This window comes from Erythrolamprus reginae, chromosome 2 (assembly GCF_031021105.1).
Source record: "Erythrolamprus reginae isolate rEryReg1 chromosome 2, rEryReg1.hap1, whole genome shotgun sequence".
Classification (NCBI taxonomy): Eukaryota; Metazoa; Chordata; class Lepidosauria; order Squamata; family Dipsadidae; genus Erythrolamprus; species Erythrolamprus reginae.
Window position 1 is genome coordinate 27,288,973 of NC_091951.1, and position 17,726 is coordinate 27,306,698.

A 17,726-nucleotide genomic window follows, 5' to 3' on the forward strand; every position below is an offset into this window, starting at 1 on the left:
GTACATGTACATTTATTCATTAAAAACATGTCTTTCTGCATAATTTAGACTAACTTTGTGAGTTTTTTGAGGGCTGGAACCAATTAAAATTATTTACATTAATTCCTATGGGGAAAAGTCGTTCGAGATAAGAGCTGCTCGACTTAAGAGCCCAGGTCCGGAACGAATTAAACTCGTATCTCGAGGTACCACTGTACTATGCTTTTTTTAAAAAAAATCCACCCAATTGTACAATTTCTCCCACACTCTGTAGTAGTCCTTATTTTGTTGATTTTGTATCTCATATGTTAATTTGCTAAATTTGGCACAGTCTTAACATTTTTTAAATCACCATTTCTTCGTTTGGGGTCTTTTCTTGCTTCCATACTTGTGCAAATGCTAATCTTGCAGCTGTGAGTATGTGATTTATTAAATAATACTTTTCTTTACTATGTTTGCCTCTAATTATTCCTAATAAGTACATTTCTGGTTTCATCTCAAGTTTATAATCCAATATTTCTTCCATCCATATCTGAATTTGGGTCCAAAATTGTTTTGCTTCCTTACATCGCCACCAAATGTTGGTAGTATGTTCCTACCTCTTTTTTGCACTTCCAACATTTGTTGCTTATGTTCACATTTATTTTGGCTAAGCGTGCAGGCGTGCAATGCCATCGGAAAAACATTTTATAGAGGTTTTCTTTATAAGGTATTGATAGCATCATCTTATAATTTACTGACCATAATTTTTCCCAGTCTTCCAGTTGGATCACATAGCCAAATTTAGTCATCCAAGCTTTCATATTAGCTTTAACTATTTCTTCGATATTTTTGTGGTTTATTCTTGTGGCAGTAATTACATGCATCATCATATGAAGAGGGTTTTTTGAGTACTTTTTGGGATGGTCTCCTCCATCATTGCCAGCCTGAAACATTAAAATTAGGACATTTAAACTTCTTCCAAACAACTAAGCCGTGGTTTCCTTTGTAACTTTTCCAGTCTCTCAAAGGTTTGTAGTGTTTCAAAATCATTTTGCCAGAGTTCAAGATGGGCTGAAATGAATCTCCAATCGATCCTGGTTTGTGTAATAGCAATAGGCTGATGTTGAGAAGACATGTCCAAATCGTCTCCTTAGACATCTTCATATTTCTCTCTCACACAGGGAGATCTGAGGGACTTGCCTGATGAACCTTCCAATTCCGAAGTGGATCCTTTGGATATTGTGAAAGTTGAGATCCCAATGGATGGAGACAGTGAGTAGACCATGAAACTTTGAAATACTTGGGGATGAAATCTAGTAAGCGTAGGAGCTTTGTCAATCATTAGGAAACCACATTTTTCTTCGCTGATCCAAAGAAAGCTCTCCTTAATAGCAGCAGGGATCATAACCATTTTTGGTCAGTCACAAGCTAGGGCAACTGGGACACTATGATCTTATGCTGGAGCGGTGTGTGGACAGAGCAATGAGACTAGGTGAGAAAATTTCCAACTGTTACTTTAGAGAGTTAAGTTAAAAGTTCCCCCCAAGTTTAGTTCCGTAATTTTTTGATGTAGAAAATAGATTGGTTTATTGTGGGAGCATAGATTGCGATTATGTGTATTTTCTTTGGTCCTGATGTAATTTGTACTATTAATATCTGTCCATTGTCATCTGTATAAATTAGTTTGGGGTTGAATTTGGGTTTAATGTATAGTACTACTCCTCTCTTCTTAGCTTGAGCAAGGGATGAGAAGATTTCTCCAAGCCTGGGATGGTTCAAAATTAGTTGGTCTTGTTTTCTTACATGCGTTTCTTGGAGACATATTATATCTGCATTTTGTTGTTGGATTTTATGGAATGTTTTTTTCCTTTTAATAGGAGAGTTGAAAGTTCCCCCCAAATGATCTCTAAATATTAACGTTCTGCCTGGCACCCAGAAATGAAGTAATTAATCAAACACACACGCACACTCGCAGGCTTGTAAAAAGAAAGCAAAGAGGTTTTCTTTATATACAGAAGGCTGCCATAGCAATGTTAGTTTATGAGTCCAACAGGTCAGAGTTAATCACTCAAGTCAGCACAGAGGTCTTTCTGGCTTACATCAGCCAAATAACTCACGGCTTAAGGCTCAGAAAGTCCAAAGATATCCAAAGCAAACACGAAACCGCGATTCATCAAAGTCTTTCTCCAAAAACTGAACGATAAATTCCCACAATGTCATCTGCAAAAACTCCCCTTTTTCAAGGCTGTGGCAACATCTTTAATTCCTAACACCTGTGACCTAGAATCTATTTCTGCGTTTGCACAGTTGCTCTTGACGTCCCATCATTCTCCTTACCCAGACATTACGAATAGGATCGTCCCTTATGTCCTCCCCGTCTGACTCAGATGAAACTCTGGCTGGAGATCTGACCGGCTCCATTTCCCTCTCTGCCTCTCCAGCTCCTTCCTCATCCCTTTCACCTTCTGGTTCACTGTCTGATTCCTCCTCCAGCCAGACGGGTCTTCTGTGATCGGACGGCTCCAGCTCCTCTGAGTCAAAATCAGCAGCCATAGCAGTTGGCCTGAAGCCAACCACAACAATTAAAAAGCGGTCTTTCTAGAAATAATGACAAAGAATTAGAAGAGGTTGATTGGAACTTATATTTGAAGATGTGAAAGTTGAAAGCTCTCAACATTTTGAATATAATATACAAAAGACAGCTGAAAAATTAGGTGGAAGGGACAAAGCAAAATAAAATAGAAAAAGATAGAAAAAAGTTAAAAACAGATAAAAATACAGAAAAGACAGCAATAATACATACTGAAAATCAAATAGTCAGTACCCTAAGAGCATATAGCAGAATAGAAACAAAGAGAAAAAGAAAACTCTTTCAAAAATAATGAAAAGGTCATGGATGTGTTGTGGTTAGCTCTGGCCCAGCTCCTGCCCCAAGGACTGTGGATGTGGGGGAGACATCCACATGCTGCAGGCCTGTTTTGCCCCCGGTGGAATCTGCTGACGAAGGCTCCTCTGACCAAGAAGACATGAGTGACAGGGAGGAGGAGAGTGTGGCAGACAGCTCAGAAGGAGATCAATTATCTAGCTCCTCCTTGGATTCAGAACAAGAGTTAATGATACAGCCACGCATGCGGAGAGCGATGCATAGGCAGCAACAACTGAGAGATTATTATCAAAGAAAATGAGGCCACCTGTGGTTGGGTGGGGCTGTGGTGATTAGTGAGGCTGCTATAAATAGCAGTCTGTGCGTTTGGCCATTGTGGAGGATTATCTGATCCTTGTGTTTCGTGACTGCTTTACTGACTTTGACCTTTTGTGTGCTGATTTCCCCCCACTTTGAAACTAAACCAGAGCAAAGTGTGTTTCACTTTGTGAAAGAAGAAGGACTGTGAATTGCCTCACAGCTGCAAGCTAAGTATCACAGAACTGATAAGGGACTTGTACAAATTACCAATTTGTTTGGAGACAAGTGCTCTTTGCTATACCAAAAGAGGGCTTCGTTTTTTTGGATTTTCGGTATAAAGAACTTTGTTTTGAATTTTCAAACATGTGTGTGCCTGAAAGTGTATCTGGGCATTTTTGGGAGGATTCTACCAGAGAGCTCGACAGAATAGTGGGGGGCAGGAAGCACGGTCCTGTAAATCAAAGTAGGCTCCCTCTTTTAGTGGTGGTAGGGACATAGTTTACATTTCAGTCAAAGATCTCCTGTTTCTAATCTCTCTTGCTTTCTTCATGCAGAGGTCCTGGGACCAAAATTGTAGGTCTTGACCAGAGAAGCTGTGGCCTTCTGGGTAGTTGACTACATCCAATGATGGGCTACCAAAATTCTTACTACCACACTGTGGGCATGGCTTATGCATTTTGTTTCAACATCTTTCAGTGTGAATTGGGTGCTCTGGGGTGGAGCTCCAAATTTTGCTACCGGAACTGTGTTCCTGACCGTTCCCGTAGGAGACCATCACAGGATACATCTCTCTACATTGTTCCTCACCATTTTATGACGGTGCTAATGCAGTGAAGGGCTACCAAAAATTTTATTACCACATTGTGGGCGTGGCTTATGCAGGACACCCTCCATTTTCTTTCAGCATCTTTCAGTTGAAATTGGGTGCTCTGGGTTAGAGCTCCATTTTCGCTAACCTACTGTGTTCCCTCCGTCTGGGCAGCGATGCGTAGGCAACAACAACTGAGAGATTATTATCAAAGAAAATGAGGCCACCTGTGGTTGGGTGGGGCTGTGGTAATTAGGGAGGCTGCTATAAATAGCAGCCTGTGGGTTTGGCCATTGTGGAGGATTATCTGATCGTTGTGTTTCGTGACTGCTTTACTGACTTTGACCTTTTGTGTGCTGATTTTCCCCCGCTTTGAAACTAAACCAGAGCAAAGTGTGTTTCACTTTGTGAAAGAAGAAGGACTGTGAATTGCCTCACAGCTGCAAGCTAAGTTTCATAGAACTGATAAGGGACTTGTACAAATTACCATTTTGGTTGGAGACGAGTGCTCTATGCTATACCAAAAGAGGGCTTAGTTTAAGTGAATTTTCATTATAAATAACATTGTTTTGAATTTTCAAACGTGTGTGTGTCTGAAATTTGTACCTGTAAATTTTTGGGAGGAGTCTACCAGAGAGCCCGACAGAACAGGTAGAGACAGTCTTGTTAGTGCTACTGAGAGGGAGAGATAGCTTAGATTTCAAAGACCTACACACTTTGTTTCTGCTACACAGAAAGGGAGATATTGTCCTCAAAGACTCTTTATACAAGTTTAAGAGACAAGAAAACTTTGGTGAGCATCCAGGCAGGGCTGAAGAAGAAAAAGACAAAAGGGGGCAGGGATTTTGGGGGGCAGTTGATCTCTGCTACACTTCCACTTTGAAATTTTTAAAACTTATTTCCTTTCATTTATTTTGTGGCCAAAAGCATGGAAGGGCACAACAATATTGCTTTGTGGGTATTTTGGGGGTGATTTTCTCTGCTACACTTCCACTTTGAAATTTTAAAAACTTTTTTCCCTTTCATTCTGTTGTGGTTGGCTCTGGCCCAGCTCCTGCCCCAGGGAATGGGGAGGTGGATGCAGGGGAAAATTCAACATGTCACAGGCCTGTGTTATTGCCGACAGAATCAGTTCAGAGTTTAGTTTCCTCGGACGAAGAAGAAGGTGGGAGTGACTCGGTTGAGGAGGGCTTGGCACACAGCCCAGGCAGTCACTCTCCCTTATCTTCCGTTGATTCAGATGATGACATTTTGGACCCACGCAAGCGCAGAATTATGCATAGAAGAGATCAAATAAGAACATATTACAGGAAATAAGGGAGGCTACCTGTGTTTGGGCGGGTCTCCAGTAATTAGGGCTGCTGCTATAAATAGCAGCATGTGGGTTTGGCCATTGTGGAAGAATATCTGATCAGAGTTCGTCAGGAATCTTGTATTGCTGGACTTTGTTGCTTTTTCACGCCTTTGAAATCAAAGCAGAGCAACGTGTGTTTATGTGTCTCACTTCATTGGAAGAAGAAGGGGTGTGAAGTTTCTTCACAGCTGCTAGCTAAGTACTTAATGACTGCTTAATGGAAATTGTACAGCCTACCCAGTTGTTTTGGGAAGAGTGCTTTGTGCAATACAAAAAGAGTGCTTTGTTTATTTTGAATTTTGTGATAAAGAACATTGTTTTGAATTTTCAAACGTGTTTGTGTCTGAAATTTGTACCCTTGAATTTTCAGGAGGCTCCTATCAGAGAGCCCGGCAGAACACATTCATTTTTATTTTGTGGGCAGCAAGACTGCCACTCAGTAAGCCAAAAAAAAAGGTTGCTGAGTCTGACCATGCCCTAAATTTTTCCAGTGTGGTCAGTGGTCCTTCTTGTCTTGGAAAGCAACACCTGCTTCCAGGGCCAAAGCTATTTCCTGTATCCAGAGGGAGGGAGACTGGTGTTCCTGTCTGCTAAAAAGTTCTCCAGTGTGGTCTGGGGTCTTCTTTGTCCTGGTAGGAAAGCCTCCCTGCCAGGACCCAAGCAATTAACTGTATCCAGAGTGAGGGAGAATGCTGTTCTTATCTGCCCAAAATTTTTCCAGTGCGGTCTGGGGTCCTTCTTGTCGTGGAAAGCAACACATACTTCCAGGGCCAAAGCTATTTCCTGTATCCAGAGGGAGGGAGACTTGTCCAACGTGCAGATTGGGTGGGTGGAAAAACTTCATGTAGAATTGATCAATCGAGCCATTCCAATAATTAAAAAGTGCAATGGCTAACATGTTGAAACCACCCTGACTCTAAGGAGAATCGCGGCATAAAAATCGAATAAATAAATACATAAAAAGGGGTGGACGGTCAGTTTTGTCTCGCTACTGACCTCTGGCACTCGTATTTTTGGGTCCACCTCTGGGCCACTTTCTTTCAATTTCTTTCTCTGCATTTCCTTTTTTTCTATATATAAAGAAGCCACTAGAGCTCTCTGTCAATTTATTTTTGGGTAAAACAAGGGCCAATTCCTATCTCTGCATCTCCTTCTTCTATCTAATCTGAAGCCTCTAGTGCTCTCTGAAATTTTGGGTCAAACACAGGGCCACTTCCTGTATCTGTGATTTTAATGTTTTTCTGTCTAATACAAAGGCTCTACTGCTGCCTGGGCATTTAAGTTTTACGGGGCATTTTTTCTCTAATTCTAGGTCCACCTGAATGCCGCACCTTCATCTGTTCCTTGGACCAGTGTCACTGCAGGCCTTCAAACATGAAGGAAGCCGTGAAAATGGGACATGGCCGTGCTGCTGCTGCTGCAGCTGCTGCTGGTGGTGGTGGTGGTGATGGAGCTGGTGCTGCAGGGGCAGGTAGAGGGCGTGTAAAATCTGAGTCTCCTAGCCCTTCCTCTGGTGCAAGCAGGCGCCTGGGTTTGATGCAAGAAGAAGTTGGAGATGACATGGCATGCAGCGCTACCTTTTCCTTGTTATTGCCTTCTACACACACAACCACATCTGCCTGTTCAGTGCCTGAGTCATCACCCCCCTCCAAAGCAGCAAGGCCGTCTCACCCAGAAGCAGCGGAGTCTTTAATGCTGTTCTCTGAAACTTGCAACTGGGATCCCCGGTGGCGTCCACCTGCCCAATCCGCAGTTGCAGACCTTGGGCTCCCAGATAGCCAGGAGCTTCTGCTGGAGAAAGAGGAGGTGTCCATGGCATCATCGGGGAAGACCACGATAGATGAGGATATGACCCAGATCCGCGCTCCTGCAGCTTACTGCAATGTAAAGTCTGAGAAGGAGGCTAGCGGGGAGGAGTCGGTGGAAGAAGATGACGAGGTGCTAGATCCCACGTGGACCGAAGGCCGACAGGAGGAAGAGTCTGTGGCAGCCAGCAGAAGCAGAGGGAGAAGGCTGCAAACCCTCAGCGCTCAGTCTGCTGGTACTACTGCCCACCGTGTCCGGGGGCCGAGCACGCCTCATGTGTCGCAAAGAATCTCACCAGCGTGGCATTTTTTCAGGCAGTTAGCAGAAGACAAGAAAAAGGTCGTTTGCAATCTCTGCCACCAGTCCCTGAAGCGAGGGAGAGTCCTTAATAACCTCAGCACCAGCTGCATGACCAGGCACCTGATTTCAAAACATGGCCTTCGGTGGAGACAATACCTTAGCAGCATTCAAACGCCTGGGTCTTCCTCTTCTGTGTGGCTGCTTCGGCCACTGACAACGCCTCCCCAACAACAAGGTCACCTCTCTCTTCCCAAAGGGACAATGATGGATCACCACCAACACCATCACCACCACCAGCAGCAACGGCAGCAGCACCACCATCACCAAGCATGTCTACACTGTCCCAGGGAAGCATTCATCAGCTGTCCATCCCTCAAACGTTTGAGAGAAAGCGGAGGTTCGGCCCATCCCACCCACGAGCACTGACCCTGAATGCCAGCATTTCGCAGCTGCTGGCATTTGAAATGCTACCCTACCTCCTGGTGGAGACACCAAGTCTCAGGAAATTATTTAAATTGGCTGTCCCACCATACTCCGTTCCCAGCCGCTATTACTTTTCACGCAAGGCCATCCCTGCCCTGCACCAACATGTAGTGGAGAAAATTCGGGGCGGAGGACGGAAGGACTTTTTGGGTGTGTGTGTGTAAATTTTTAATATTTTTCTCCCAACATACATTCAAACGATACAATGTACCATCTAATTTTCCCTGAATAAAATGCGCTATTTTGTCAGTAACTAATAAAATCATCAAAAAAGTTGCAAAAGATTTTTTTCTAATGTTGTCATCCAGGTACATACTTTTCTTTTAATTAAATTCCCTCCTTAATGTTCCTTCAAAAAGTACACCACCAATTACATTTCTAACTTATTAACCATTATTATTATTATTATTATTTATTAGATTTGTATGCCGCCCCTCTCCGTAGACTCGTAGTGCTTCCTTCTTTCTTTATATATTTATATATTTTTCTATAAACATTTTTATACATTTTTGTATAAACCAAGAAAACCTTGCATAGCCAATCAGATGTTAATAAAAGAAAATTAAAAACAAAACACAAACATATATGAATTTCAGACTTCCCCCCCACTCTAAATAGTTCAGTCCCGTTTTGTTTTTTACTTTAAAATAAGGTATGTGCAGTGTGCATAGGGATTTGTTCATAGTTTTTTTTAATAGTCCGGCCCTCCAACAGTCTAAGGGACAGTGAACTGGGCCCCTGTGTAAAAAGTTTGGGGACCTCTGTTATAGAGGATATAGTAGAGAAGATATAAGAGATATAGGAGAGACTAAAGGACAGGGGACAGAAGGCACTCTAGTGCACTTATGCACACCCCTTACTGACCTCTTAGGAATCTGGAGAGGTCAACCATGGATAGTCTAAGGGTAAAATGTTTGGGGTTTGGAGATGATACTACATTAATAGGAGCAGCTCCTTGCAAACCTTGTGCAAAATAGTCTGCAAAGGAGCAATTCGATGTCTTCTGGTTTTTATGCAGGAAAACCAAGAGACACCCCCCATTCCAAATTTATTTATTATTAGATTTCTATGACGTCCAATTCCTTGGATTCAGGGTGGTTCACAACAAAATAATACATAACATGTAGAAATCTAGTTTTAAAAATAATAAATAAATACTAAACATATTAAAACCCCAATTTCTTAAAAAAAAACAAATTGAGAGAGAGCACTAGAGTCTTCAGATTAGACAGAAAAAGGAAAGGCAGAGAAAGAAGGTGGCCCTGTCGTTGGCCACAAATTAAATTTGCAAGAGGGTGAATGCAGAGTAGCAGGAGGGGGCAACAGCAGCTACCCACCAGATTTTGTACAGCAATCCTATATGATTGGAGGCCGTGCGCTCCGTGGCGCTATCGGTCTCTGGGCGCTGTGACCAGTAGTAACAGCTTGAGGCTTCAGATTAATAGAGAAAGGAAAGGCAGAGAAAGAAGGCAGTCCTGTTGTTAGCCACAAATTAAATTGAGAGAGAGCTCTAGTGGCTTCAGATTAGACAGAAAAAGGAAAGGCAGAGAAAGAAGACGGCCCTGTCGTTGGCCACACATTAAATTTACAGACAGCTCTAGAGGCTTCAGATTAGATGGAAAAAGGAAAGGCAGAGAAAGAAGACGGCCCTGTCGTTGGCCACAAATTAAATTTACAGACAGCTCTAGAGGCTTCAGATTAGATGGAAAAAGGAAAGGCAGAGAAAGAAGGCAGCCCTGTTGATGGCCACAAATTAAATTTACAGACAGCTCTAGAGGCTTCAGAGTAGATGGAAAAAGGAAAGGCAGAGAAAGAAGATGGCCCTGTCGTTGGCCACAAATTAAATTTACAGACAGCTCTAGAGGCTTCAGATTAGATGGAAAAAGGAAAGGCAGAGAAAGAAGATGGCCCTGTTGATGGCCACAAATTAAATTTACAGACAGCTCTAGAGGCTTCAGGGTAGATGGAAAAAGGAAAGGCAGAGAAAGAAGACGGCCCTGTTGTTGGCCACAAATTAAATTTACAGACAGCTCTAGAGGCTTCAGAGTAAATGGAAAAAGGAAAGGCAGAGAAAGAAGACGGCCCTGTTGTTGGCCACAAATTAAATTTACAGACAGCTCTAGAGGCTTCAGAGTAGATGGAAAAAGGAAAGGCAGAGAAAGAAGATGGCCCTGTTGTTGGCCACAAATTAAATTTACAGACAGCTCTAGAGGCTTCAGAGTAGATGGAAAAAGGAAAGGCAGAGAAAGAAGACGGCCCTGTCGTTGGCCACACATTAAATTTACAGAGAGCTCTAGAGGCTTCAGATTAGACGGAAAAAGGAAAGGCAGAGAAAGAAGGCGGCCCTGTCGATGGCCACAAATTAAATTTGTAAGAGGGTGAACAGGGGGACGCAGAGTAGCAGGAGGACGGAACAGCAGCCACCCACCAGATTTTTCCCAGCAATCCTATGTGATTGGAGGGCGTGCGCTCTGTGGCGCTATCGGTCTCTGGGTGCTGTGGCCAGTAGTAACTGCAGATGAACGCTGAGGGTTTTCGGTCCACATGTGATCTAGCACCTCGTCATCAACCCTGGTATCTTCTTTCACCAACTCCTCCCCGCTAGCCTCCCTCTCAGACTCTACATTGCAGTAAGCTGCAGGAGCGGAGATCTGGGTCTCATCATCCTTCCCAGATGATGGCCTGGACACCTCCTCTTTCTCTTGTTCTGTTGTCATGTCTGGATGGCTTTGCACACTGGACAAGAGTGGCACACTGGCAAACTTCAACTGGTGGAGAGAGAACACAAACCGTGTTTGTCAAACCCAAGCCTGGACATTACATCCCATTACTATAAGCCTGCATATCTCAGATTTACAAACGGTGACAGTTCTGGGAGGGAACATGGTTTATTAGATTTGTATGCTGCCCCTCTCCGAAGACTCCCTGCATTTAGGCTCCCTGCAACCATTTTTCCGAAAGAAATTTTTTCTTCCTGGCCAGGTGCACAGTGCAGCCATTGACTGGAGTCGAACTCAGGACACACTAAATTTTTCCCCATGAAAATACACAGGGATATCTCAGATTTTCAATAGGTGACACAACTTGGGAGGAACATGCATTTAGGCTCTCAGAAAAAAAATCTGTGCAAAAAATTATTTCATTGAACACAAACTTTAGTCAAACACAAACTATACCCAAACTTTAACCATAAAAATATAACTGATTATATACATACATAACATGAATTTTACACCTGTGAGGGTGGTGTTGGTGGTGGTAACGAATGCTCTAACCACTCACTCGGGATGGCACAGCAAAGTCCTCTGTGATCCACGCCTGGTTCATTTTAAGGAATGTCAGTATGTCAACGTTGTCTGTGGATGGGCAGATCCTTCTATCAGTGATGACCCCTCCTGCGGTGCTGAACACACGCTCTGACAGGACGCTTGCCGCAGAGCAGGCCAGCACTTCCAGGGCATAGAGGGCAAGCCCTGGCCACGTGTTCAATTTTCCTACCCAAAAATTGAAGTTGGTGGAGGCATCGCTAAGAACCATCATGTCCATGGACAGGTAGTCGTCCACCATGCGGGTCACGTGATGCCTTCTGCTATGGGACATCACCTCCAAGGGTGGTGGATCTGTGTGAATATTGAATATGGCCTCATACATACTTTCAATGTGTGACAATGACCATCCCCTGTGCAGTGCTGTAAGTGTCCCTGCTGCGTTGCCGACTGCATCCTACTCCTACTCCGCGTGCCACCACTGGGCTCTCCAATTGCTGTGGGACTCTTCCTACAGTGCGTCCACGAGCACATGTACATATCATATATATATATCACATGTTTTTGCTGAATTTTTAAAATTAAGGGAGACTAGGATACCGCTATTTCGGCGTTGTTCTGGCCTCATCAGCTAGCCATACTCTTACTGGGATTTGATCCTGGGGCCTCTGCCTTATAAGGCAGAGAATTAACCTCTAGGCCAGTGTTTCCCAACCTTTTTTGAGCCGCGGCACATTATTCATGTTTTCAAAATTCTGGGGAACACTGAAGGGGGTGGTGGGGGGGCTAAAGAAAAGTTTGGACAAAAAAAATATCTCTTCCTCCATTTCACTCTATTTCTCCCTCCCTCTTTCTCTCTCTTCCTTCCTTCCTTTCTTTCTCTCCATCCCTCTTTCTTTCTTTCTTCCTCTCTTTTTTGCTCTCTCTCTCTCTCCCTCCTTCCCTCCCTCTATGTCTTTCCCTCTCCCTCCTTCCCCCCTTTCTTTCTCTCTCTCTCTTGCTTTCTTTCCCTCTCTTTCTCTTGCTTTCTTTCTCTCATTCTCTCTCCCCTTTTTCTCTCTCTCTCTTTCTCTCTCGTTCACCACGCCAGCAAGAGAGAGAAAAAGAAAGAGCGCGAGAGAGAGCCGGAGAGAGAGTGGAGTGCGCAGCAGCCATCAGCCTCCTCGCCCTCTCAGACGTCCCCAGCGCCCGGCCTCGCGCCGCCTCCCGTTACCCCAGCCGAAAGCCACACAGTCCCGGACTCCCGGATCGCTCGCTTCTCCGGCCAGCGCGGCGCTTTCCTGGGCAGATGGCTTTGCTGACCGGAGAAGCGAGCGATCCGGGAGTCCGGGACTGTGTGGCTTTGCGTCATGAAGAGAAAACGGCAGCAGGGAAAAGTTGGCCGTTTTCTCTTCATGGCGCAAAGCCACACAGTCCTGGACTCCCGGATTGCTCGCCCCAAGGCAGGAGGTGGCGGCGGAGGAGAGTGGGCGGATCGGGCGGGCAATGGGGCAGGGCGGAGAAGCCAGGGGCACGTTTGGCCGGAGGCACCGTGGGGAGGCAGGGGCAGGGAGGTGCGGCAGTAGGTGCCCCCGGCCAAACGCGCCCCTGGCTTCTCCGCCCTGCCCCATTGCCCGCCCGATCCGCCCACTCTCCTCCGCCGCCTCTCGCCGCGGCACACCTGACGGTGTCTCGCGGCACACTAGTGTGCCGCGGCACACTGGTTGGGAAACGCTGCTCTAGGCCACCAGATCTGATCCTTTCAGCTTTGTACCAGGGAGGGGCTATCTGTTTTTTTTCTGTTGGATCACCCTGGTATATTGAAGGAACGTCACAGCTCCTTTTTGCCTCTAGGCCCAACCCAGGGCCATTTCAAGGCAGTCAATTTATTCATAGCCAACAAACTATGTTCTGTATGTATCACAGGCTTTTGCTGAATTTTAGATAGATAGATAGATAGATAGATAGATAGATAGATAGATAGATAGATAGATAGATAGATAGTATATAATATAATTACATTAATTATATTTAATTAATTAATTAAATTTAAGAGATATAATTAGTCAGATTGGGGAGAAACAGACCTTTATGGATCTTTGGCTTCCCTTTTATGCAAAAGTAATTATGATCATTTCTATTTCTGCCAGGAAGAAAGATGGAGGTACAAGACTTGCCAGGATCCCGGGCAGGAAAGAGAGAGCCAGCAAGGGGAAGCATTCAAAATGCAGCAACACAGGAGTATCTGAAGGATTTCACTCCTTCCCAGATTAAGGAGGAATCAGAAAAGGGGATGGACCAGTTGTGTGAGAGCCAGAAAAGAGAAGCTCCGAGGGCTCCATATTTGGATGGAAGAAACTCTCCATCTTCTCAGTTCTCACCAGAGAATAACACTAGTCCACCTCTTAGCAGAAAGGCCGATCTCCATCAAGGGTCCTTCAGTGGAAAAGCTGCAAATGAAACCTTTCCAGGTCTGGGCTGCATGGACGTTCCTGAATTTTACGAAGGCCTGGATTCCTCAGTGGAAGTGACGGAACAGTTGGGGGAGGAAGGCAAGCTCAGCGTGATGATACAATGCCAACGCTTCCGGCAGTTTCGCTACGACGACGCTGAAGGGCCTGAGAAAGCGTTTGGTCAACTCTGGGACCGCTGCTGCCAGTGGCTGAAGCCGGAGCGTCACTCCAAGGAGCAAATCCTGGAGCTGGTGATCTTGGAGCAGTTCCTGAGGATCCTGCCACCGGAAATGCAGAAGTGGGTTTTGGAACAGTGTCCGGAGACGGGGAGCCAGGCGGTGGCCTTGGCCGAGGATTTTCTTCAGAGGTTGCCACAAGGAGATGAGCAGAGGGTGAGCATGGATCGCTGTCATATTGGGCACCCTTGTAGGGCTCAGCTTATGGCCACAATTGAATCCCATGTTTCTGTTGCTAAGTGAGACGTTTGTTAAGTGACTTTTGCCCCATTTTGCAACTGTTAACCATTGTGGCTGTTAAGTTAGTAACATGTTTGTTTGTGGCTGTTCAGTTAGAAACGGGAAATCTGGCTTCCCTGTTGATTTTGCTTGTGGCAAAAGAGGTTCACATGACCTTGGGACATCTCAGATTCAGGGATGGTCTTCTCCATCATTGCCAGCCTGAGACATTATAATTATACAGTTATACAGTATAATGTATAGTGTTGGTTATGACCTTTAAAGCCGTTCATGGCACTGGACCAGAATATCTCCGAGACCGCCTGCTGCCGCACGAATCCCAGCGACCGATTTGGTCTCACAGAGTGGGCCTTCTCCGGGTCCCGTCGACTAAACAATGTCGGTTGGCGGGCCCCAGGTGAAGAGCCTTCTCTGTGGCGGCCCCGGCCCTCTGGAACCAACTCCCCCCGGAGATTAGAACTGCCCCTACTCTCCTTGCCTTTCGTAAGCTTCTTAAGACCCACCTGTGTTGTCAGTCATGGGGGAACTGAGACATCTCCCCCGGGCATATACAATTTATGAATGGTATGTGTGTATGTATGTGTGTTTAGAAAATGGGGTTTTTAAAATGTTTTTAGTAGAAATTTAGATTTGTTGTAAATTGTTTTTTCACTTTGTTGTGAGCCGCCCCGAGTCGTGTTTGTGTGTATGCTTGCTTTTAATAATGGGGGTTTTAGTGTTTTTTAAATTATTAGATTTGTTCTTACATTGTCTTTGTTATTGTTGTGAGCTGCCCCGAGTCTATGGAGAGGGGCAGCATACAAATCTAATAAATAATAATAATAAAAAATAATAATTAGAACATTTTAACCTTTTTCCGGACAACGAAGCTGTGGTTTCCCTTATAATTTTTCCAATCTCTCAAAGGTTTGTAATCTTATAAAATTATTTTGCCAAAGCTCAAGGCGGGCAGAAATGAATCTCCAATTGATCCTGGTTTGTGTAATAGCAATAGGCTGATGTTGAGAATATGTGTCCCAATCGTCTCTTTAGACATCTTCATGTTTCTCACACACAGGAAGATCTGGGGGACTTGCCTGATGAGCCTTCCAATTCCGAAGTGGACTCGTTGGATACTGTGAAAGTTCAAGTCCCCATGGATGGAGACAGTGAGTAGACCATGATGCTTTGAAATACCTGGGGATGAAATCTAGTAAGTGTAGGTAGAACATGATTGGTCAATCTGAAACCATATCCTGATTATGGCCTTTGGGGTATTTGATAGACTAGACCAGTGTTCCCTCTAATTTTTTGGGGGTGGGTGGGCGGAAAAGTATAGTGTCTGAGCGGCAGTCCCTTCGGGACTGGGCGGCACAGAAATAATAAACAAACAAACAAACAAATAAAAAACCCACCCTGTTTTGCCTCAGAGAATTTCAAAATAAAATACTGTACTGTGTGTCTATAACAGTGAGCTCATAATAGGGCAACTCTATCAATATCAAAATGCCACTTAAATAGTTGAGCTAGTTTCAAACTAGATTTTGATTTTCTTTCTCTCTTCCTTACTCCCATTATTTTTCTTTCTCTTTTCCTTCCTCTCTTTTTTCTATCTGTTTCTCTCTCTTCCTCTCTTCCTCTCTCTCTCCTTCCCTCTCGGCTTCTGGGCAGGTTTGGAAAACTCTGAGTTGATGATGATTTTTAAGTGAGCGATTGCTCACTGCTCAGCTTAGAGGGAACTATGGACTAGACCAGCGGTAGGCAAAGTTGGCTCTTCTATGACTTGTGGACTTCAACTCTCAGAATTCCGTAGCCAATCATGCTAGCACAGGATTCTGGAAAAAAAAGAAAGAAAATAATAATAATAATAATAATAATAATAATAATAATAATAATAATTTATTTATTTATTAGACTTGTATGCCGCCCCTCTCTGAAGGCTCAGAGCGAATGAAGTCCACATGTCCTAGAAGAGCCAACTTTGCCTACCCCTGGACTAGACCAATACAGTGATACCTCGTGATACGAACCCCTCGTGATACGAACCCGGGGTTCAGAAATTTTTTGCCTCTTCTTACGAACTTTTTTCAGCTTACGAACCCACCGCACATCACAAAATGGCGCTCCACTGGGCACCGCCGCCCGGCTGTCACCTTTTAAAACAGACGGGGGGCTTTTCGGCGTTCTCCCGAACCCGAACCCGAACTTTTTGGGTTTGGGTTCGGGAGGCTGCCGAGAAGCGCCACGGCCCAGCTGTTACCGTCTGAAACAGCCAGGGGGCTTCTCGGCGTTCTCCCGAACGCCGAACCCGAACCTCTGGGTTTGGCGTTCAGGAGAACACCGATAAGCCCCCCGGCTGTTTCAGAAGGTGACAGCTGGGCCGTGGCGCTTCTTGGTGGCCTCCCAAACCTGAAAAGTTCGGGTTCGGGAGAACGCCGAGAAGCCCCCCGGCTGTTTTAAAAGGTGACAGCCAGGCGGCGGCGCCCAGCGGAGCACCATTTTGTGACCCCCCCCTCTTTGCACGCATTAATTGCTTTTACATTGTTTCCTATGGGAAACAATGTTTCGTCTTACGAACTTTTCGCCTTACGAACCTACTTCCGGAACCAATTAAGTTCGTAAGAGGAGGTATTACTGTAAATCAATTCCGTGGGAGGATTCTAACACTTTTTTAAAATCAAGACTGAAGGTAATAAAATCTTGCAAGTCTGATTGTGTTGCATCTTCAAAAGCAACATGAGAAAATATTATTTTACTGAAAGAGCCCTAGATCCTTGGAACAAACTTCCAGCAGACGTGGTTGGTAAATCTACAATAACTGAATTTAAACATGCCTGGGATAAACATAGATCCATCCTAAGATAAAATACAGGAAATAGTGTAAGGGCAGACTCGATGGATCATGAGGTCTTTTTCTGCCGTCAGTCTTCTACGTCAGTGTTTCCCAACCTTGGCAACTTGAAGATATTTGGACTTCAACTCCCAGAATTCCCCAGCCAGCATTTGCTCTCTACATGGGGCTACCTTTGAAAAGTGTTCGGAAACTCCAGATCGCGTAGAATGCAGCTGCGAGAGCAGTCATGGGCTTACATAGGTATGCCCATGTTTCACCAACACTCCGCAGTCTGCATTGGTTGCCGATAAATTTCCGGTCACAATTCAAAGTGTTGGTTATGACCTTTAAAGCCCTTCATGGCACTGGACCAGAATATCTCCGAGACCACCTGCTGCCGCACGAATCCCAGCGACTGATTAGGTCCCACAGAGTGGGCCTTCTCCGGGTCCCGTCAACTAAACAATGTTGGTTGGCGGGCCCCAGGGGAAGAGCCTTCTCTGTGGCGGCCCCGACCCTCTGGAACCAACTCCCCCCGGAGATTAGAACTGCCCCTACTCTCCTTGCCTTTCGTAAACTCCTTAAGACCCACCTTTGTCGTCAGGCATGGGGGAACTGAGTCATTTTCCCCGGGCATATAGAATTTATGAATGGTATGTCTGTCTGTATGTTTGTTTAGAAAATGGGTTTTTTAAAATATTTTTAAACTGTAATTTAGATTTGTTGTAAATTGTTTCACTTTGTTGTGCACCGCCCCGAGTCTGCGGAGAGGGGCGGCATACAAATTTAAATAATAAATAAATAAATAAATAAATAAATCTTCAAGTTGCCAAGGTTGGGAAAC

General features: G+C 44.7%; 1 protein-coding gene across 4 annotated transcripts in view; it reads left to right on the top strand.

Moving 5' to 3' along the window:
• LOC139163010 (zinc finger protein 263-like) overlaps positions 1–17,726 on the top strand; it is a 73,474-nt gene that overhangs the window by 54,726 nt on the left and 1,022 nt on the right. For all 4 annotated transcript variants that reach the window (XM_070743900.1, XM_070743901.1, XM_070743903.1 and 1 more), the window contains 3 exons: positions 1,143–1,233; positions 13,292–13,986; positions 15,128–15,218. In XM_070743900.1, the coding sequence (XP_070600001.1) occupies positions 1,143–1,233; positions 13,292–13,986; positions 15,128–15,218 (877 nt within the window). The remainder of the gene's footprint in view (positions 1–1,142; positions 1,234–13,291; positions 13,987–15,127; positions 15,219–17,726) is intronic.